This window comes from Acyrthosiphon pisum, chromosome A1, assembly GCF_005508785.2.
Source record: "Acyrthosiphon pisum isolate AL4f chromosome A1, pea_aphid_22Mar2018_4r6ur, whole genome shotgun sequence".
Classification (NCBI taxonomy): domain Eukaryota; kingdom Metazoa; phylum Arthropoda; class Insecta; order Hemiptera; family Aphididae; genus Acyrthosiphon; species Acyrthosiphon pisum.
The window spans coordinates 40,623,921-40,649,412 of NC_042494.1; the positions used below are offsets into that span (position 1 = coordinate 40,623,921).

Sequence of the window (25,492 nt, forward strand, 5' to 3'; positions counted from 1 at the left end):
AATATTATCCTCTATCTTTTTTGTAATAGATGACATTACTCTAAGATTACTTAAATGCGTAGAAAAAATGATTTTTCGTAAATGCATTTCGTCTATGTTGCGCGTGGGCCAGAGAGAGAAAACGAATAGTGCGCTGACATCCTCTTAAAGATCGCAGAGGAAATAAGCAATATTACCCGGTCGAACACCGGCTGACTGGCCACATGGTCTAAGTATTAATGTATCGGCGTGTATATTATATTATTATTTATTATTGCCATATTTATAATATATTGCTATACATAATAATAATTAGTACCTAATTAATAGGACATTAATTTACAAACTGTTCAATAGTTACATATAATTATTTAATTTAAAATTACCAAAAATGTCCTACACACTACAAATTATAATAATTTCCAAAAAGTACATTTTCTAAAAAAACAGGTCAAATTTATGAATATTATCAAGAAAAAATGTTTACACTATTATACTACAGGCTTGCAGAAAAAAATCTTTTAATTCAAATAATAACTAGAAAATAAAATATTTATCTACTATTGTTTATTACATGCTATTAGCTAATTACATGCTTAGATATCGAATCAAATAAAAATTATCTTTTTTGCGAGTGTTCAATATATAGAAATCAAATTATAACATCAATGAGTGATGATGAATAAACTCATAGATTTAGATTGTCTGATTGGACATTTCAATCAGTGACAAGGATTAAAATCTTTATCTAATTGTATTTCCTATTTGATTCCTAATTAGATACACAAATTAATTCATTTTTGACTGACAAAAATAATTTTATCTTAATGTAGATTTTATCCATTTTTTCTGCGTGCGTACACCAATTTTAAGGTATTGTGTTTACTGTAGGTACTAAATACCGATATGGATTTTTAAAATCCAAATGAAATTGTGATAAGACAATGAATACTTCCTTGCTGAAATGCATATACAAACATGCATACTATTGGGTGCGCCATGTACGAATAAATTAATTGAAAATAATAAATTGCCATAGATCAATAATCAATTAGTATTTTATCATAATATAAATATGTTGTTGATGGCAAGTATCCTACTATATTATTATCACGATGGTGTATTAGTGGTGAATACGACATTTAGGCAGATGACGAAGTTATAAATATGATTTTTTTTTATATACATAAACAAATCTTTGATTTTTAGTTGAACTTACCTCGAATTATGTAAGTATGTTAGAAATTTATCAATGAAGCCAAAGGTGTCAGCAACACAATCAACACAGCGTCACAATATTACATCTACTATAGTTTATAGTCATCACAAGTATAAATACTACAACTATTCAATAATGATCACATACAAGAATTCAATTTCATATAAGTTTTTCATATATTATATTAATATAATTGTCTATACAGCTTATATGCTTTAATACTACATAATATTAATGTAGTTAATAAATGTATACATGTACAGGATGATTTTTAACATATATCAGACAATAGACAATATAGAACGAATGTTATTTCTAAATATTTACCTATATTACATATTAGGTTTTTATTAACTGTTATACATGAAACTTTATATCTTATAATAGTTATAAATGTATAATGTATTCACTCTGCTATCTAAAATACTTAAGCTGTACTTCAATTTTTTAAATAATTATAACTTAAAAATACACCACTTTTTAAACAATTTTGGTTATACATTTTTTTAGAGAAATATACAACTTTAAACATTGACTGATTTATGAGCAACAAAAGTTGTAAGTACTATAATGTCTATAATTAACTAAATAATCATCCTGTACCTAAATAATAAAATATATTATTAAAAATAACCCTAAATAATTTATATTTAAATCACATCTATATTCGTATATAAACACAAAATCAAGAACAATCATAAATAAACTGTTAAAAATATAAATTGTAATTAGTAGATACTAGGTAGATATTATTTATTGGTCATAAATATAAATTTTTATTTCAAGTCAAAAAATAAAAATAAAACCGTTCTATAATTATTTTGGATAAATATTTATTTAAAAAAAAAAGGTGAACTTAAATATTTTCAAAATCAAAATTGAATAAAACTAATCTGCTATAGAGATATTGTCCTATAGAATATTAATTCATATAATGTGGCTATAAGGGCGCCCACACACAAACCAGAAAGAGATAAAGTTTAAAATTAAGCAAAAAAATATGTTTTACAAATAAATCGTGTTGCAAAAAACCAAAAAATTAAAATGGACCTTTGTTCGAATTACGGTCTGCGTTTTATGCAGTTATAAAAAATATAGAAGTTGCGCCCCTAAACAAAAAACTGTGATCGCCTATGCTAAATAGAAAACTGGGTACTCTGCAACTCAATCGACTACATTACTAAGTACCCTATACATATTTTATAATTCTGTGTCTGTCTGTGGGAGATTGATGAACCAATAGTCTAGTTGCATGTCCCGCAAACACAACTGATAATGACTGAGTAATATGGGTAATTTAACTATACGGTGTACCGTGTTTTTGAGGACACTCGTTATATCTATGTGAAATTTACATGTAGGCATTAAATACTAATAACAAGGGTTTTGATTTATAGCTATATTATAATCAACAGCAGGATAACAATATTTAAACGTATATAATTATACAAACAGAGCGTATCACCAAGTTGGTAACTGTCAATAAGTTTTTGCTTATGAATAATTTTAAATATTATTTCTGTAATAAAAACCTAAAGGTACATTTATTACATTTTTAGTAAAATTTTATTTTTTTGACATATCCTAAAATGATCTCAATTCATAGAGCTAATTTGTTTCAATATTTTAAAAGTTGAATTATGATTATCTATTATATGTATAGCTATATATTGTGCAAAACGATTTTCATGCAACCAATGATCACACTTCGACTTCCACCAATCATTTGGTGTTTTAGTGGACCAGTATCGTTCAGGTTGCACAATCCACACATTATGGTAGTGCTACATAATTATGAGCTACCATTATATTGCACAAAATAAAGTGGCTGGGTGGCAATGTATCAAGAAAAAAACAGTAAAATACACTGTAGGTATATTTAATCTATTTACTACTAAATATTACATTGAACTATTTAGTGTAGCATTTAGAAAAACTAAAAGACGATTTAAGTTTAGTCCTAACTCTCGGCGAAGACCATTTTCCATTTATATTATTTGTAAACGCCATTTCTTTAGATGATACTCCTTCGTCCACTTCATCTTCTTCGGTTTTAATTTCCATTTTCTGAAAAACATTATTATCGCAATAAAAAAATCCGTTTCATAAACTTAACGACCATTACAGCATACCTGTATAATTAGACGGAGAAATGTTTGTTGGTTTTCAAGCGAGCTGGTGATCGTTTTCAATCGGTCTTTCACTTTTCCAATCTCATCAGCCAAGTGATTTTCGTTATTTTCTAATACCATTTCAATTGCTGTTGATAACAAAAAACAAGAAACATAGAACAACAAGTTTGGTTTATTTATTGTAACACAAGTTCAGCTGCGTTTACACTATACTGCAGTCATAATAATGAAATATTAAAAATACGTTATCGCATCACAAGTTCAAAGTTTGCTCGCCAGTGTGAACGCAGCAATACAAATCGTATACACGAACAAACTTACAGCCGCGAGCGACTAACCGTAAACCTGAGAGGAGCAGCTGAAATTATGATTGTTGGGAGGCTTACCGTCATCAGAGAACGGGTTACAAAACCATTTTCGCAAGATAAAATCCAAAAAGCCCATTTTTGTTTTTCTCTCGTTTGGATACTCGATCTGTTCAGCTTTATCGATCTTCTCCATCAGCACGTGTGGCAACTTACGTTCCAGTTCTGTGTGTAACACGACCTTGAACAAAACAATACAATTGTAGGTTTATCGAATTGTTTTTTTTTTCACTGATACATAAATTTATAAAGCTATTATAAATAAGTAATGATATATTATAAAAATAAAATATAAATTATAATATACAATGCATAACGATGACATGAGCAACGAACAAAAATTATATAGTTCGATGCTCATGGCCAATACGGTATTGGCAATACCTATACAATATATACGCTAAGCCAGGATCTTTTGGAAGGTTCTTCCTTCAGGAAGGTGTTTGCGTGTTACACATTTACAACACGTGTTCCTACTCCTACATCACGTTCAAGTATAGTGGTTGCATTTTGACAAAACTGCAGTGACATTCTATGGAGGAAGGGTGTCACCGTTTTCCGCTGACCGTTATCACTGTGTTCGTTTTCCGCCAAAATAAATTAAAATGTTATTTTAGATATTTTTTAAGAACCCTGTAAATCTATCACCTCACCTCACCTCACCTCATATCGAGAAATATAATTTTGCAAGTGTATTTCCCTATCTCAACGTATACGCTTTTAGCTGAATTTATATTTGATTCACAGTGTATATAAGAATAAGTATAATATAGGTACCTATTATAGTAGTGTATAAATTAAAAGAATCTAAGTTTTAAAATCATTATTTAAATGTATTATGACAAGTATCAACAGTATACAATATAAATATTAAATACTAACTGACCCGGCAAATTTTGTATTGCCTGTAAAGAGTTTTTTATTATTATTTGTTATTTTTATTTTCCTGGTGGCACCTAACCAAAACTAAAACCAATAAAAGCACTATCTGAACCTAATATGTGAATTGTGAATATGGTTTCGGTATATTAAATATTACAAACATCACTACTTTAGAGTTAATATATTTTATTTACGTATTATATTAATGTAGTATAAATACATTAAATTATAAAATTAAATTACATAAAAAGTACAAAAATTGAAATATATTATTGATGGTATACGAATATAAGTTTTAATAAACAAATATTTAACATACTTGAATCTAGTTCAAAAAATTATCACATAATATTGAATGTGAATTGAGTGTATTCTTCATTTCTTATTTGTTTTAATTTCTAATTTTTTTTACTATTTCGTGGAGTTTTTGGATCATTCACACTTGAATGGTTACAATATATATTGGCCTGTACTTAATTTACAAAATTCTGAATCCACATAAATATTAAGGATGAGTTTTTATAAAACGAATGATTAAAATCCTAAAAAATTATTCACGTGCATTTGTGGTTCTTTTATTCAAGCAGTTGCTTCAGCCCATAATATTTAGAGAGAAACGTACTTTCATTTGAACTGTAGTTTTTTAGTAAATATTATGTATACGCGTGATTATCAGATGGGCACGACTGTGGCATAAGTTGGGAAATTCACTGATAAAATTATATTTTACTTGATATGATGTAGCAAGCTGGCGATTGGCGAACCTTTTTCGGGTCACGTGCCAAAATGTTGTAATCCAAGTTTAAAGAAAAATTTACGTATCGGTAATATAATATGTTCATAAATCATAGGTATCAATAAACAATTTTTACAGGATGCGAGGATTTTAAAAAAGTTCACTAAAATTATTTATTATCAGTTGTGTATATTTTTACTTAACCATAGATGGTTTAATGCAACCACTATAATATCAATTAGCTTTAATTAACATAAACTTCATCCTACTATCGTCTATTTTTAATATATTTTTTTGATTTAACATTATGGAAAATAAACTTTCACATATTATGTATGTTAACGCGAATATTAACTTTATTTCGAATGACCCACTTTTTTCCAAAATACAAAATATTATATGTGGAAGCAGGGAGTTCCTAGCTTTAATAACAATTTATAACTTTATTTTTAAAAATAATAAATAATTTCGTTCACTATTTATTTTTTTCACTAAACGCAAGAATAAACAATGATATAAAAATATTTTTGAGTTCCGTGATGATTTGCAGGTCAACATGCTACATTTGGCACGCGTGCCATAGGATCGCCACCCTTGTGATATAGACTTTACGTAGTAAGGTGAGGTGAGGCGTGTATATCGTTATCATTCCGATTTGATTGATTTTGGTTCAGAAGTTCTCAAAAAATATCTAAAGTAATATATTTATTTATTTTGGTGGAAATTGGAATGTAACCTTTGTCGGAAAGTGGAAACGGACACTTTGGTAATAGACGAGGGCAAAAACAGAAACCCCCAGTAGTGATGGATAAATTGCTATCAATTGTTTTTTTTTTAGCGATGGTATTTGGATAAACAATTTATTATCTACGACTGTCGGTAGGTAAATTTATGTTTATAATTTCGAGTTATCAATGGACAATAAATTACATTTTTCGATGCATGTGTGGGTTCCGACGTAGACATGTAGTGCCTACTTGGCTTACAATATTGTTTTTTTTTTTGTCGATCAGACGACAAATATGAAACGCGTAGGTAACAATATTATATTTTCAGTTAACTATAAAGTCGATTAATTTTCCGGCCGGCTTAAAAAAACCGGTAGGACACAACATAACTCAGTACGCGCACCAGGAGTAGTAACTAGTAGCTGCCTAAATAAGCCGTCGCCTGCAAGTTGAGCTCACCGAGTTTCCTGAGTAACGTCAATTACCTACTACATTTAAATGGTGACGTTAAACGGGTTTAAATTCACGGTTATGTTAGGTATCTACCTGATATAAGTATAAACTTACATAAGTGATAAATAAATATTAAAATATTATAATTAATACTTAATGAATTTAAGACGAACTAAGGTTTAAAATGTTACAATGACTTGCAATGAAATTGTTTTATTTATTGATTATTTATTATATTATAATATATTGGAATATATATATATATATCGGAAATTGATTTTGGAAACAACATTATTTATTATTTTCCACAAAATTGATTATCTATTGATTAATTTATTATAAAATGTAAACATTTACCTATTATACATATTTTGTAGAACGTCAAAGTTTATAAAACTAATTGCAATTGAATCGTAAAATTATGACCACACAACGGTGTATATTATATGCTACTTTGTATAATAACAACAGTACACCACGGACGTTGCCCGTTGGTTTTCGGTGATCCGTTTAGTAATTACACCCAAAAAGACGACGATGATAACACTTAGTAGCCTATCCACAACGCCGTGTTGGCCTTAAAGGTTCCCACACACTGCAGTGGTGGCGGTGGCGATGGCGTTAAATTCTATTATCTTGGCTTTACCGCCGCGGTGAGCTGTGAAATGTGTCCTACAGCAATTCATCGCCACCGAAAAAATTAATTCTACCCGTTTATTAAAAGTGGGAATGTCAAAATTGTGCACATCACTACATGAGTAACAAGGAATCGACCAACAAACAACTGGAATCCTAACAAGACGTGTCATGGATATATATAGCTGTATTGTTATTGAGCGTTAATATATAGATATTATTAGCAGGTACTCGACTTAATACAAGATAGTATTAACAGTCGCTCGATTTATACTTGATTACATATTTTAATGTAAACAATATCTGTACACCAAAATTATTACTGTATAATTTTTTTACCTGCATCGCCAGTCTTTTAAGCTGTGCATTTCGTCTGACGGATTCTATATCCCCAACAGCCAAACCAATGAGTAGATTCATTAGAAGAATAGGCATGAGAACCATAAATACGCCAAGCATCAAAAACACGGGCACTGGATATGGTATAGTTCTGGCCTGGCCATTTTCTTCGTCATCTTCAGCGTACAAAGGTTGTATGTAAGTTCCAAGTAAATCTATTTCACCCAACATCATTGCGAAAGTCCGCAATAATGACATTGGTATCGTACTGAATGATAAATGATTACCCTAACAAATATTTAAGAAAATGTGTATTAAAGGAAATGGCAGTTAAAAAATAAATAAAATACTATTCACCTGATTTACATGCAAAAATGTGGTGATAAACTTTTTGAAATTTTAAATGTATAAACTTACCCTTGATAATAATATGTAAAACGCTAAACCGAAAGCAGCAATTAATATAGAAAATAAGAGCAGTACTTTGATCAAGGTTTGTAAGATTTCGAGAAACATAACAACGTATATTCCTACCTGATCGAATCTGACAAAAAACAAATGAATACATTATTTATAATTCAACCACTTAAAGCTAGAAAGTGAAATATATTTGTTATTAAAATTTGTCTAATTTATTCAACCTGCTAGTGGAAATGTTTCGTTCATTTTACTTACGAAATTATGATTCTATCGTTAATTAATTTTTAATGCATCTTTGATCTATTTAGATTTACCTTTGTAGGTTAAGAAGTAATGTAAACCAGCTAAGGAATACAGTTATGCTGGCAAAAGATATTTGATACTCCGAAAAACAATTCGTTAATATCGGTGCAATCATAGCTATAGCTGAAAAGTATAACAATATCGCCACAACGTTGGTGGGATCCAATAGGTAAGGCCAACCCTGCTGATAAAATTGAATCCCTTCTCGTACACTGTTCATAAATACATAAATGACAATCATAACTGCTACTGTCTTCAGTGTAGCCACATTTGGCTAGAAAATAACGAAAAAAATTAATTAAATCATAATTAATAATAAAATATAATATCAATAATATTTTATATATACCGTGGTATCGACAGTTAATAGAGCATTACTCGTATCATTAAAGGTATTTTGATTGTAGGCCATTAATTGAGATGAAAATAAAGTCACAAATATCAAAAATATCGTGTAGAACAATAAATGTGCAAGATGAAAATATTTTCCATAGGTGTTCCATTTCATTTGTAAGTACTTTTGACTTAATGGATGTGCTAAGAGTTCAACTCTACCATGGTTGACCATTGCCTAGTTATAAAATAAAAATATCAATGACAACTAAAATAAAGCATCATTATAATATTATAACATACGTTCAAGGCGGGCAATGGAGTGGGTTTTAATGTACCAGTCGCTCCATTTTTTTGAACCATTGGACATTGAAGACATGAGAACGAATACTTTATCTAAAACAAAATATAATTTTCAAAAATCGACAACATTTTCTTATTTAATAGTACCTACATAAAATTGTTTGGAATCTTTTTTACAATTAGCTTTTGTAATGCATTTGTCTTGTACCGCTTCAAAAACGCGTGGCATAGACGCTATTAACGCCAATGTAACGCAAGGATGCCTATCTGATTTCAATGACATTATTTCTTCAGCTCTGTAACAGAAACCCAAATTTAACTTTACCGATACAAATGTATGACATATTATATATATTAATAGATAATTAATAATTTACCGTGAATCGTGAGTAACCATCGATAATGCAGCTTCGGGAAACTTATAGTATATTGCGTAATCAATTGCACTCAAATCTAAGGAGTTGAATAATAGTTTACAGTTCATATACAATAACAATGTTATAGCATTTGGTTTATTCTCCATAGTAGCTAAATGCAAAGCCGTATTTTTATCCTTATCACATTGATCTAGTAGATGCGAGTGCACGGAATGTAATAGTTCTATTGTTTGTGTATGACCACTCATAGCAGCCAAATGAAGGGGATTACGACCTTTGTGATCACGATGAAGTAAGGCTCCTCTGTTCAAGAATAATTGCACTACTTTTGTATGACCTATAAACAGATATGTTAAATTGTCATTGTATGACATCAAAATTATATACCAAAAATTTTAAATTCTAAAATTAAATTAAAACTGAAATTACCTTGTTGAGATGCTATATGTAAAGGTGTAAGTCCTTCGCCATCCGATTCATTTATAATAAAAGCCCCCTTTTCTGAGTTCAATAATCTTTTTACAATATTATATCTTCCATATCTAGCTCCAAAATGTAAAGGGCTCTCACCGTTATAATTTTTTATATTCACACATGCACCTAACCGAATCAAGCTTTCCAAACTTCGTATATGACCACCTCTACTTGCGTAATGCAAAGGTGAACATCCAGTATTATCTTTTTCGTTTAATAACATTTCTAAAGCTCCTTGATGGTTAGCCTATAAAATAAATAAAGTACATTAAAAATGAACAAAAATAATTTTAAAAATCAATCAAATATCAATGACACAAAATATTTTTAAATTATATAATAATAATGTATAATCTTTATTACGAATCCACTCCATTTACTCCATTTACAAAAATAATATTTACAACAACAGTGTTTAGCCCAATGATAATAAATCGGAATAATGCAAATATTTTGAAATTATTATACATTTGAAATATAATAGTAGTTTATATTATTGTAATTTGTATTTCATAATATTAATCATTTAAAAATAATATTGAATAATAATATAGCCTTAGTAGGTATAATAAAGTCATTGATTCGATGACTAATAACTATTCGATATAAAATCAATACTAGTCAAATATTGTGTACCTAATAACTTTACTATTGTTTCATATAATAGTAAATAGTTAGATAATCTTATTTATTCTAGTTACAAGAAATATGCATAGTACAAATAATAAATATAGAGAAAAATTACTAGAAATTTCTCTAAACTACAATATTAGATTTATTAGGTATGTTTATGAACCAAAATATTAATAATAAATAATAATAATGTAGTAATTATCAAACATTGTGGGCTTGTAATATGGCTAATAATACGTATCATACACTAAACACTTTATGTAAAACTGAGTCCCGACGATAGATCTAAACCTCTTATCTGATACCTCATTTACATAATTAATAGTTCCCTGCTCTTAAACAAATATTAATTAATAAATAATACACTGATTATAGATATTAGATACTGAATAGTGCAGTGGCGCTAAAGGTAATTAAAACCGAGTCACTATGGTATTATTCTTACCATCCATCCGCATAAATTTCCTCCAGTATTCTTAACAAGGTCCTAACATATATATACTTGCAACTTCCTATACCTATTTCTACCACCCATCCACCCACTATATTATATAGCAGCTATTATAGCTATGAGATATATTGTGTCCACATGACCTACATACAAACTTCAGCACAACTTTGACATAGGATTTAATCTAAGAAAATATAAAGTAGGTATTAAAAAGATGATACCTATATAAAAAAAAATATTTTTTTTAATTGTTCATAATCTATCTGAAGTTATATTATAGTTACGATTCACACTTCTACTAGACATCCAAAATAGTTTATTTCGTGTTTATACATAAAAAATACATTTTTTTTTTTTTTAAGTACCTATCGATAAAAATATTTTTGCCTCGTCAAAAAGCTTGAAAATTTAAAAAAAAAAAGGTTCCTTATAAGTTATAAGTATCTGCATATACTGGAAACAAAAAATCTAAAAATTATATAAATATTTTTGTTCTGATATACTTAGACATAAGTTTAAATTTGAACAAAATTAAATATTTAAAGGGGAATAACGATATTTTTTGTAATTCAAAAATAGTTTTCGTTAGGATTTGAAATGTTTAGATGTTATTATTTTATACTCGCAGTGGCATTTTCAAGACATTTGGATTAACCTTATGCTATTGCATTCTATACCTTATAGTAGGCATGGTATAAAAATATTTAAGCATGAATCTATTCACGAAAAGTCGGTATTGACTCAAAAGTTAACAACAATAATGTATCATATAAATATATACTATTATAATTATTAAATATTAATCGACACCTCTGTACAAAAGAGCGGTTACCTACTTTCCCCCTTTTACTATTTATGTCATTTTTTTTAAATTTATTAAATTGTTTTTGTATTGATTTATATACTATTGAATGGTTTTTAATTTACTATCTTATAATTATAAAATTACCATAGTGATCTCGTGAGCGAATTCGTCAAGTCTTCCTCCATACATAACTACTAAATGTAAGACATTCCTTTTACTGGAATCCTTAACTTGAATGTCAGCGCCCAATCGAATTAAACTTGCAACTGTCCTCCATCCCGACCGGCTGGCAGCTAACAACAATGGAGATCTACTTTCTTTATCCAAAGCGTTTATGTCGGCTCCCTAAAAATATTCTGATATGCACTATATATTACAAAAAAAAAAAATGTACGTGAAATTAGTTTTTACCTCTTCTATGAGGTATTGTACGATTTCAGATCGGTCAAACATAGCAGCACAATGAAGCGGCGTCATTTTCTGTACATCACAAGAACATAAGCACTGAGCCTTTTCATCAGGCTGTAAACCAAACATTAATCTGACTATGTCAATGGCTCCCTGAGCACAGGCCAAATGAACTGGAGTGGATAAATCATATTGTTGCGTTGAAATTTTAGCTCCAGACTTCAAACATAATTCCACAGCCTAAAATAATCAAAAACAGTTCAAATACTCGTATCACATTGAAATAAAATAAAATTTGCATTTAAAATATTATTAATATTAATAATAAATAATAAATAATAATATTTTAGTATCTGATCAATGCTGTTTCACTTTTGAATATATATTTTCATACAATGTTTTAAGTGATATAAGTTTTAACTGAAATGTTACCAATTGATTCATTATTGTTTAATTAATAACAAACTAAATAAACCAATTCAATAAAGCCGACGAATTTTGTTTCGAAGTTCCCCTTTTCAGAAGAAATAAGTGAACTAAAAGTTAAGTTTTTGGAAAGATAATATTAATTGTCATTATTGGTTAAAATATATGAATTATATTTGGTTTTGCTAAGTACTTGGATTTATAAGCCTCAATCACCCGAGTGATTTTTCATGCTTATAATTATGATTAATAGTATTCAATAGATTTGAAGGTAAGTACCTACCTACTTAAAAATATGTTACGAATTAAAGTAGTTTTACTTAATTTGAAATTAATTTATAAATCGTTAAAAAAAATAACATTATGTGTAATATGGTATACGATATAAAAGTTATCTGGTTATTTAAATCTGATTAAATTTAAGTGTATTTAAGTTTAGTTTATATCTCAATATGATTGTATAATAAATTTAAAGTTTTAAATTAAAAACTAGGTTTTTATTGCTGTCATTTTTATGCGTAGATAATAATTGAATTCAGCGGTCTGTAGTTGGTCTTTTAATACACACACATATTCCAAATTCAAACACTCCGTATATTATCTACATAATACTGTGTACAATAAACAAATCCCTTTGTGAAATTTAACCCCAATCCTTCAACTTGATATTTTACACCAATTCACTTGCAGCTTTCCAATCATTGGTTTTGTATATTTTATTTACCTTAAAATCTCCACTGTGCACTGCAGAATGAAGCGGCACGTTTCCCTCGGCGTCGAAAAACGATATCATTTGATGTCTTGAATTGCCTCTGCTCTCAGCCCATTGCAAAAGTACTTCCATCGTTCTGGACGCTGCATTCTTTGCTGCTTCGTGAATTGGGTAATATCCATTGTGGCAGGGTTGTCTATTATCTGCACCCAGGTCTCGCATCTATAATCATCGAATAAGATACATTAATCTAATTAGAAAAAATAGCACCAGCAGAAAATAAGCGCCCTTTATACTTGAACTTTTACATTAGGTAAAAATAATATTCATGATGATTCAATGAACAATTATTATCATCATTGTTATTTTATATTATCACATGCTATATATACTTATTTAAACTATTTATTATAGTTATTGGTATATATAAACTGAAAACTTCGATTAGCTATAACTTCGTGAGCCAAATTCTGATTTCGGCAACATTTTTTTCAGCCAAAAAATGACTAAGTCCACCGAAAAAATGGGGTGTCCCGTAAAGTAGAAAAGTTCTTAGTTATTACATACCTAAGTCAAATAATCATTAGTCATTACTCATTACTAATTATTAGTTTTGTAAAAAAATATATACTGCGCGTTAAAAATATGAAATTTATGCATTTTATAATTATTATTAATTAAATTTATAATTCTATCGTATAACAAAGTTAATAGAAAACAATTAATTTGGTGTAGGTACTTATGACAGCGTGGTGTGAAAGTCTACAAAAAAATAATTAGAATGCGATACGACTGTGAACAACTAGCTTATAAACTAATCAATAAAAAGGAAAATTATCTTGGAAAAATCTCGATGTTATAAAAATATTATATTAGTCAAAGGTTTTGTTGCGTAAAGGACGCTCATATAGGTATAGTATCTGAGACAAATATAGCCAAACCTTTATCGGACAAATATTGCACCGTTTCTTATAATATTTAGTAAATTTCCACGTCAAACACATTTTGAATATTGAACATAAGAAACTGAAACTAATCCCATAGGTTCACAATTTATATTGATGTTATTACAATATGTTAATGATTACAACATATTCTATGTGTGTGTGTAAGTTTACCAACCACTACGAAATTTATTATACAACGTTTTGCTCACGCTAAGAAGTTACCTATATGACTTTCGATTTGGTATAGTATCTTCGTCAACGGAAAATATTAATTTTGAATCTGCGAAACTTGTGACCTGAAATGTGTCCGGTAAATAATTTTTGTTTAATGCACTACGGGATCAATAAGCATTTAATATTAATTATTAAATATCTAGTTGAAAATATACATTTATTTTTTAACGCGAGGATTGTAAACTAATTACGAAAATGTTCGTATTACATAATTTATTCATAATCTCATATTTTCACTCGTACATACCAATATCTTTAACGGTATAGTGATATAGCTACTACGGAAGCAACAAAAGGTCAGCCATTGGCACTAATATAATATTTTAGTAATCATCTATTGTCGTACTATATGTTATGTATGAGATGGTCTTTGGTCTGTTCGTTTATAACACATTCGAATTAAAATATTTCGTTAAAACGTGGCTTATGATTGATAGACATTTCATTATTAGTCAATATTATATAGTCATGCAATCGAAGACAGGTGTTTATAATAATTTATGAGATACAAAACAGTGAACACATACAACGAGACAATATTAATACAATAGTAGCTACACCACTAGCTGCATTTTGATCACAATAATAAGGTCGATTGCAAAAATACTCACCAATATACGTGCACATTCATCATTATCGTGTATGGCAGCCAAGTGAAGTGCTGTCCTACCATGTTTGCCACCTTGGCCGATTTCGATCCGATCTTTGAATTTGCACATTACTTGAAGAACGGCTACGCGATTTAGCTCGACCGCCAAATGTAAAGCCGCTTGCTTTTTGTCGTTCAATGCACTCGGGTCAGCACCACTTTATAAACGTATACATCACAACGGTTCAGAAATATTAAATAAGTCATGTACAGTAAGTTATAATTAGTTTGTGCATTCGGTATAAATATGGTATAAACTATATAAATCAACATAAGATACTGAACAATTCAAAATATATACATATTATAACCATAGGATTTGTAATGCATTTAATAAAGTGTAGTTTGTTAAAAACATTAATGACGTCTACAATAAAGTTTTTACTGCAGCGACAAGGCGAAGCCTCTGGGTAAAAAGACAAAAAAAACGAAGGTATACGTACTTTTTATGGTAGGAGTCTATAATATGTACACTATTAGATTATATTTCTAACATATGTTTATAAGATCAGTCTTATAGAAAAGTCATATTAACTTGTTATTTGGTGTTTGAAAATTTGAAAACCATTAAAAGTACAAACATATTATCCTACTAATATTATAAACGCGAAAGTTTGTAAGTATGTTTGTTACTCTTTCCACCCCCTCCCCTCCCCCAAACAAAAATATTTTTTATATTGCAATAATAATACCATGGTATTTTGTTTTGGGAAAATTGTTATGATAAGAGACTTTCGGCAAACTGCCGATGGTACGAATAATAAATTATATAGCACGACAAGTCGACAAAATTATCGTCGATAACAATTTTATCATAGGTAGGCCTCAATAACTATTACTGAAATAATAACCAATTATAAAATCGACAAAAACAGCGATAACGACGTTGAGTGGAATTTATTTTATGAATTATTATAACAGTCTAATATAAAACTATTGCAACTATTTATAACTAATACCAATTTGAAACAAAATAAAAATGACCCCCCCCCCCCCAGAAAAAAATCGTATCTACGCCGCTGACTTTGATACCTACTTTAGAGTTAAATTATAAAGTTACGTACAAACAGCACGGGGCCCGCGATCTACCGCGCTGGTAGATTGCCTACCTGATAATATACTGATGCGAATCAGAATTTTTATCCCCGACCACAGAAGAGTTAAGATTGAACACCATACACCGAATATGAAATAACGAATTCAACAAAGTTTGAGTCATATAGAGTTTGTATATTTAACGGGAAACGAAGTGCACGAGATCAGCTAGTTAAGATATACTTGTAAAATATAGTGGAGACTTTTGCATAATATATATATATATATTATGAAGTGTACAATATAATAACAAAAAAACTCTTAACATTAAAGTACCTGGCTTTAAACGATATGCGAAGATATCTAATATGGGCAATTAGTCAATTATGTACTCAGGGAATTGTAAATAGTATTAAAGTTTAGTTCAAATATTTTTAGTTCAAACCGGCATGTAAATGTAATTTTTTACTCTGCAAAAACTAGACGACAATTATGTGGATTGTGGCTTCACATTCGAAGTATTGGTATGATGTACCGTATAATTAAATTATAAAAAATATCAAGATATAACAAATAAATAAACGTGCTTGATCAATAAATAATATACGTATTTTAGAAAAGTAATTACGTAAATATAAATATATAATAGATTTCCCAGAAATATAACTTATATAGCTTAGAAATAGATTTTTATTACGTTAAGTATACATTTTAAGTGATGTACGTGTGTATTAAATAAAACTAATACTTTATTTTAGGGAAGCTGAGAAGTAATAAAGAAAATATTCTTTTTACACCATAACTAAGATTTAGAATCTAATTTATAAGTTTTAAAAAAAAATAATAATATAAAATACAGATCAGAAAATGTATAAGTAATTATTATCTAACTTTAGAAACTAACATTATTAGAAACTAATGGTCAATTATATAGCTTAAGTTTTTTAAAAACAATAAAAAAAAATAATATAACGAAATTAAAAAAAAAAAAATCAGACGTCAACTAAAAAGTCCACCATCATTATTCTCAATTAGTACGATAAAACTTGTAGTTGCGCAAATGTGTTTTATTTTAAAATTTTTAAAATTCCTGAAAAGTATTAATTTATTAAAAGTAATACCTGACATGAGCTGTAAACCAAAAACGAATGTCCATAATATTTGTTTAATTTAAAGTGTTTTAAACATGAAATAAAGTAATAAACACAACTACTCAGTGACGCATTTTAGTATTTTTTTCATTTTAACAAAACAAAAAATTGAATAACTGGAAAAAATATTTATTATCCTAAAACCAATTGTATTATAGATACGCCATTTTATAAATGCAATACAAATTACTGAGTGTCAACCCTTCTCAGATAGGTGTTTTGGTATGCAAGACGTAGCTTTGTGTTAACAATATTCACTATACAACATATTGTGACAAAATTGCACGTGTAATAATTCAGGACAATCTGAAAAGACCTTGAACTTGCAAAAAATAATTTACTTCAAATATATAAACCTAACAAATATCCTTGATAAATCTATAATACTAGTTTTAATATTGTATTACCCACGATTGTAAATTTACCTTATTACAATAACAGGGCTAGGTACGCAGCAGTTATTTTTGTTTTAAAATTAATTAAACAAAAGCAATTTCTTAATCTGGTTATTCCATTTCTATTGATGTTTCCATACGACTTATTGAACATAGTTTAATATATTTAAGAGGACGCTATACAGCCATTTGTTGTCTTCGTCTTACAAGTGCATAACATTGCAAATTTACGCTCAGAAAATCGCGTTTAGCTCCGTTAGTTTAAAAATTAGAGTGAATTGACCTATTATGAAACATGATTGTATGAACATTACTTGTGTTTTTATGTGGATTTTTTTAAGATAATTTAATTTTTTGGCAAATTATGCGTATATAATATAGCGTAAATTAATAATACTCATTACCTACTCACTTAAAAAATGAATAACCGTAAAAATAAAACATACAAACACAGATAATGTTCTTACCATCAAGTTTCATTATAGGTGGATTCACTCAAATGTTTAAACTAAAGAAGTTAAACGTGTTCTGCTGAACTTAAATTATTATTACGCACTTGTAAGACGGAGACAACAAATACCTATGTACCTATAGCATACTCTTAAATCATATTTATATGGTCAAATTATAATTTAATTGATATTGTTGGAATCACTGAATATGAGTTTTTGTTTTATGAATATTATTGTTCTTATTGTTTATGCAAAATGTATAGATTATGTCAAGAAAACATAACTGAAAACGGCTATTACTATTGGAGGTCCACTCTTGAGTAAAAAAAATATTTAAGTAATTTCATTCTAATTATTCTTCAATCCATAAATATTTTATTTATTACCTAATGAAATATATGTACCTATATAATAGAGTAAATAGGTAACTAGCTAGTGTAATAAGTACACATAAAAATTCGTAGATCTTATCAACTATTTTTATTTCATATACAAAGAATCTTAATTATTTATTTCTTATTTATATTTATTTTATAAATTGTGAACAATTGCATTTATTACAACAAACGCTTGTGTTCATTATAGTGTACTTTTAATATTCATATCTATAAGTATAATATTTTCTTTGATGTCATGATGCATTAATTTAGCTGTTCTTTAAAGTACCTAGGTATAGTTAATTGCTTTCAGCTTATGAACATTTCTTACAATTTGTCGATTTACTTCTTGCATAGAATATTGATTAAAGTTGTTTGTAAAATCAGGATTTTCGATTTTTATTGTGATAGTTAATTTGAATAATATGTGTTTTAACTACAGTTGTATACACGGCTTTTTGTTTTACATTATTTTCCAAATGGCTTTGGAACTATATCCTATAACTATTGACAAAACCATTGTCTGAGCACTCTGAGCTGTAAAATTTAGTTGAAGGAAACTCATCGGAGTGACTGTGTACCTTATACTTTTTAATTTTAATGATAAAACGCCAGATAATCCAAGATCTCCGAGAGCATATATTTTATAATATAATATTAAACTATAATTGTACAGTGTACACATTATATGGAAATTAATTTTTATATGAGGCAAATATTAATAGTTTTTCTCACATATTAATAATAATATATATCATTATACTTAATGATTAATTTAGATTACGTATAGACAATTTATAGATTAGGTACTCTCCACAGTCCACTGAATGAATAGTCCATATTAAATACAAATCCAATATTTAAAAATATTATTATACCTACTATATAATTCAAAAATATTGCTTACTTTTGAAGCAAATATTCCACAGCATCCAGAGAATTATGTTCAATTGCTATGTGCAATGGAGTGTTTCCACAAGAATCTTTTAAGTTCAAATCTATTGGAAATAAAATACAGATTTATTACTAAAGATAATCAACAATCAACTACATCAGTTACTGTATCATTCAATTCCTGATAAGGAAATAGGAAGTCAATTTGATAAAATGTCAAAATCAGAAACGATAAAAATAGTATTATTTTATGATGGATATGACATGTGAATAATAATAACTAGTCTATTACCAGGACATACATAGTAATATCTAGTTGATACCTACTGAATATATCATGAAAAATACACATAATACCATATTTTCTGAATGAATATGATATTTCACTGACATTCGAATATTCGAATGAAATGGGTAGATTTATATCATTTGTATATTATATGGACTTATTATAATCAAAACCTAAAACAATGGTGGTTGAATGATGAACCATTTTTTAAAACTATTACTTTTTTTTATTTTTCATATTATGCACAGATTTTTAGATAAAAAAAAAGGTTAATTATGTGTAGTTAATATCAAATAATATTAATGTTATAAATAATAACTTTCCATTACTAATAATACATAAATAATATTAATATTTTATACCATACTTTCATAATGTATATTTATAACTTATTAAACTTAAAATATATATGGATACATGTATGTTTTATTTTATATTTATTCTTCAAGAAAATATTGGGCCCTAATCAACATGTTCGTATATAAATTAAATTGAACTGACATAGTTTTGATAAGGGCTCATAACTTCTAGTATTTAAATATATTTTTGGAGAGGTCCTAGAGATGCCAGTATGAACTATAAATTTGTTTCAGAAAACTAAGAAGTTAAGTACAAAATTGTATTATTACATATTTCGAAGTTTAAATGCTATTTTGCTTTTTTGTGTCTATTTTAGTACCGTAGCTTTCAAAACGTGTGAGTACTGAGTAGGTACAACGACTCGATAAACAACTTTGATGTTATATAATTTTAATTTTTTCTAAATTATAAAAGTTTCAAAAAAAATGTTTCGGTATACTTAATATATTTTTTTTAATATTTTAGTATTTTTAATGCATATTTAAGCGCTTATATGAATGTTTTTAAGAACATATTATTGCGATGGAACAATCTTTTTAGAGCTAGGTATAGGTTATGATTAATTTAACACCAAAATAATACATCGATAACCATATGTATACTCATTTGTTAATTATAGAATAGTATTAAACTATTTAAATAGTTTTAATGTTTAATTTAATAATTTTAATCTAGGTAGTTCTTCGTTATAAATGCTCTATTAGTTTAAATACATAAAAAAGAATTAAAGGAACAAAAAATCATTATATTCATTGACTATATGAATTATACGACATATTAAATATATTATTATAACATATATTTTATAAGCATTTAAATAGGTAAACTTAATTTGTCTTCAATAAATACAAATTATTTATAATTTTATTCAAAATTTTTAATATAAGTATACTGATAAAAATGAACTGAATATGGAAAAATATAGATCAATGTTGTGTCAGTTGAAAGAATCTCATTCATCAAGAGAACATCTCTTATGCAGAGAAATAGGATGAATAAAAAAATCAATTTTTAAGTTACATTACTCCGTTCTCAACTGAGAAGTATGATAAAGAGCTATAGAAAGAAGAGAAATTGTACATGTTCTTTAGGGGAATTGATATTGAAAGTATTTCACTAATAAAAATGTCACCACTGATTCAATGTTAGTTAAATTATAATCATTATATTTTTAGTACGAGTAAATAATATTTATTTAAATATTTAAACTTCCATGAAAGTATGCGAAACACTTAAACAGCCATTATATTTTCGATTAGTCTTTGAATCTTGTTTATCATAATTGTGTCTAACTAACAAAGTATTTGAATACGAAAGCCTTATATTATTGAATAAATTCCATGATTACATAACAGTAAAAATAGTGTCTATCTTACTGACATCAATATATTAATTTGTAGGTATGTATTTTAAAGTTATAAGTTATTTTTAAAAGTAATTTGTCAATATTTTCTGTAATAACCTTAAAAATCGCTAAGACTGTGATATAATAATTTGTATTTATTTCTTAACTAACACCCCTAAGGATTATATATAATAAATTATTAACTTTAATATTACCTATTTACTTCGTCTATACTCTATTCCATAACATAAACACTATAAAAGCCAGCATTAAAAGGACGAACCACATGACTACATCAGTTACATCCATTAGATAATCTGTCCATCAAGCACGCAACAAATCAAAGTTATCTATCACAAGATCAACTTTGTGAGCATTATTATTCTAAAGTCCTCAAGTCAATGTTATTACCTAGTCAATTAACCTATTCCATACAATCAAAATACAAAATATTTTTTTATTTAAAATAAACAATGTTTAAAATAGGTATATATTATGGTACCTATAATACCAGGAGATTACCTATAATATATGTTATAAATTATTATTTTATTATTTAAATCGAGATTTGAAGTTAGATTACGCTATGCGATAATACGTCGTCTTACTATATACACACAACACAGCTACATATTACGTATCAATATATAGGATCGTATAATATTTACCTCCTCCGTGGTTTCGAATAAATTTCAATATATTTAATTTATTTCTGGCAGCTGCTTGATGTACGGCAGCTCGACCTTTTGAATCTCTCACTTCGAGACGAGCTGGTTCTGCTATAAAAAGACGATTGAAATCATCTAAATTACCACTTTCGGCGGCCTGAAAACATATTTTAAATATCTGAATTATTATTTCCATAGGTAAGTATTCTAACAATAATATTTATTGCAATTATGTTACCGTGAAAAATATTTTCCTAATAAAACGCACATAATTATAAAACTCCATACATAGAACCCATACTATGTATTGTACATTTGTACGTACTCTAAAACTATGAAACAAATATTAACTTTAAAATAATTTCATACACATTACAAATGTATTTAGGCTAAAGTATAAATAAGCTAATACAATTTTCTTTTTTTTTATATAGATTTTGTAACTTGAATTTAGTATGCTTGAATAATTTATTTCTGATTTCTTCACTTATTGCAATAAGTGCACCAATGGTCTTCAACAATTGAATTGAATATTAAAATTTAATAAAAATTGAATTTCAAACCTATTGAAATATATTTTTATGTTACATCCATAAAATGTAAAAAATTGAATATAGATATTATCCGACGATCAAATGTTTTATATTATGTCGGAAATAAATATTATACAATAAAAAAGAATTAAGAAAAAAATGATTTTTTTATATAATATTACACAATATGATATACACAACAAAATATTGTATATACAATCTATATACAAATACAAATCAATGGCATATAAATAAGACATAATAATCTACTTATGGGTATACACTATACGAAGTTAAAAAGTAAAAATAAAAATAAATTCTTGCTTGACAGATAAAGAAAACTACCCAGTGGTGAAATTACTGATGGAAAATTAAATTCTAAACTCACCTCTTTGTGGTAAATCCTTAAGACGTTAAATTAATATTAATCACCTAGTTTAAGGTCACCATGGTCATTCTAGTATTTTATAGAAAACCATTTCTATAGTGTCATGTGAACACGTAGTTTTATTACGTAATTATATACTTAATGATTAAATGTTCTATATTAGGAACATTATTTAAACTTCATGACAGTAAAATTTAGTTTTTTGAATTTCTCATCAAGCTTACCTAATACTTACAGAGATTATACTAAAAAATAGCATTTTCATTAACTATTTGAATTAATTAGGTAATATCTAAAAATATGAGACCATTAACGCGATCTTTGATAATTGAATATTCAAGAAGAAGAAAAAAGAAAATTGTTTTTATCAAAACACTTATTGATTATCAATTGCTTTAAATAGATTAATACAATATTTGAAAATATCCTAAAGAGTACAAATGAAACAAACTCAATTTGTTTTGTATGACAGTAAACTTAAAAAATAAAATTATACCTATTTCATCAAAACACTATTTCTTATGTCGTTATCCATCATCACCATGCAATGTAACATTATCAAATGTTTTGCGTATTATTGTTTCGTTCTGTTTATTTATGAACGCTTGACGAAGTTAACAACGTTTACTTTCGTAATTTTATTTATTTTCTTTAAAAAAATATATATATATTCTAAAACTTCAAAAGATTTGTAAACATTTATTTACAAATCCACACGAATTAAATAACTTGTCTCCTAGTATCTTCCAATACTATGCGGGTAGGTATATTTCAATTATTTAGAACTCATACATATTATGTATGAAATTTGTAGATGAAACCCATGCATGATTTATAATTAATCTTATGTATATTATGATTGTTACCTAACAATAATAGGTAATATTTGTTAGTAAAAAATAATAACATATTTTAATTAATAGTCCATAATAATAATATTAACACAAATATTACTAGAATTCCATGTATATTTCAATATTGAATTAATCTTTTGATGTTAAATGTCAATAACAACAATAAACTATTCTCACATATAAACAAATTCTATTCGACATCAACGATGTAATTTGAATTATTCGTATAAAAAATTCGATGAAGCATCCTAAATTATATCGTTTACAAATGTATATAATAATAATATATAACTGTACCTATTCTCTGTATAAGATTATTAATATGTAGTCATATGATTCACAAAATATCTCCGTGTACTAATAAATAATAATTTATGAAAGCTCGGAAGTCACAAGTCTTATTTACGGTGACTATGGTGGATACCTGAGTAATACCTTGGTGGTACCCTCGCTTCTCAAATCCAAGATAAGGTTATTATAACACCACATTGATTACAACTTAGGTAAGTGCATGTCTAATAGAATAAATGTACTTACTTTTTTCATCAATTAATTGTGTTTAAATACAAAACGATCGGGGTCAATTTAAAAGAAACATTATTACAGACAGAAAAAATGAAAAAATTATAATTGACGATGATATCATAATAGATATCAATAAATTTAAGTACCTACCTACTATATTTTATATTGTCAATCACTGTGAACTTTTGTCACTAGTAAATTACGCGTATATAATCGATCGATTTTATAGAAACCTACTCCAAGAAAAATACAATATGGCCATTGTATTTCAAATTTTCAAATTTAAATTTATGAACAGGTGTTGTTATATTATACATTTTCTTATAAAAATGCAATATGTATTTTATACATAGATAGTTTTTTGTAGTCAATTGTAAAAACTATTCAAATACAATAAAAAATATTGAACAATTTATATTTTTAATACCGAAGACACATATCATAATATGAATAAAAATAAAGTAAGTAGGTATAATAATATATTTTATATTATATCACATTCATTCAAGATGCATCTTAGAAATAAAATTATCATTATTATTATTAAAATTGTTTATTATCTAAAACTAACTGAACATTTTTTTTATTATAATTCAATATGAATATAATTTTTATACGATCAAATTTACTATTTATATTATTATAAAAATTCTTATTTATCAGTGCAATTAAATTTAAACTCGTGAATAGTGACAGTATAAACTGTCTAAAAGAGACATAGAAAGTAGTTATTTAATAAAGACAAAATATAAACTATGTAGAAAATGTAATTTTAGCACCAGTAAATAGCTAAGTTGTCGAAACTTAATCTCAATAAACTATGTAAAAAGGTATAACTTATAACTTTATAAGGTTATAAGGACTTAACATTTTATCCTAATAATGCGCAAGGAGGGAAAAGGGAGAAATACTTTTCTAATTATTTGTCTATATCGCATAACAATAAATTATTTATAAGACTTAAACGTTGATCAATTCGATGAACACTTTTTATTATTTCTAATTAGATTTGTTTTTTTGGGAGTCGTTCTGGTATACAGAATAGTTTCGGTGGTCACGTTCAGTTAAAATGTGTGCATCAATGGATTAAATAAGAACTACAATGTATATACATGAACAATTAAGCAATCTAAATATAAAAAAAGTTATTGAACAAAGTTTTAAAATGCATAATTAAAAATAAAACATTTTTTATTTACCATCTTTAAAAATATTTGAATATATATATATATATATATATATATAATTATATCATAGAAATTACATTGTATAACAAAGTTTC

At 27.3% G+C, this 25,492-nt stretch overlaps 1 protein-coding gene across 7 annotated transcripts in view; it reads right to left on the minus strand.

The window, feature by feature from the left end:
• Positions 1-3,039: 3,039 nt before the first annotated feature.
• Positions 3,040-25,492, minus strand: part of LOC100165446 (transient receptor potential cation channel subfamily A member 1) — a 43,122-nt gene continuing 20,669 nt past the window's right edge. For 6 of the 7 annotated variants that reach the window (XM_029487067.1, XM_029487063.1, XM_029487065.1 and 3 more), the window contains 19 exons: positions 21,911-22,067; positions 19,262-19,352; positions 14,907-15,102; positions 14,284-14,357; positions 14,056-14,146; positions 13,127-13,336; positions 11,980-12,216; positions 11,713-11,913; positions 9,635-9,926; positions 9,206-9,542; positions 8,980-9,124; positions 8,829-8,921; positions 8,542-8,763; positions 8,204-8,466; positions 7,887-8,013; positions 7,470-7,757; positions 3,717-3,876; positions 3,331-3,458; positions 3,040-3,265 (listed from right to left, as the gene is read on the minus strand). In XM_029487067.1, coding sequence (XP_029342927.1) covers positions 3,110-3,265; positions 3,331-3,458; positions 3,717-3,876; positions 7,470-7,757; positions 7,887-8,013; positions 8,204-8,466; positions 8,542-8,763; positions 8,829-8,921; positions 8,980-9,124; positions 9,206-9,542; positions 9,635-9,926; positions 11,713-11,913; positions 11,980-12,216; positions 13,127-13,336; positions 14,056-14,146; positions 14,284-14,357; positions 14,907-15,102; positions 19,262-19,352; positions 21,911-22,067 — 3,468 coding nt within the window. In that variant the 3' untranslated portion in view covers positions 3,040-3,109. Of the gene's footprint in view, positions 3,266-3,330; positions 3,459-3,716; positions 3,877-7,469; positions 7,758-7,886; positions 8,014-8,203; positions 8,467-8,541; positions 8,764-8,828; positions 8,922-8,979; positions 9,125-9,205; positions 9,543-9,634; positions 9,927-11,712; positions 11,914-11,979; positions 12,217-13,126; positions 13,337-14,055; positions 14,147-14,283; positions 14,358-14,906; positions 15,103-19,261; positions 19,353-21,910; positions 22,068-25,492 lie in introns of those variants that run through there. The other variant, XM_029487069.1, reaches the window with a different exon arrangement.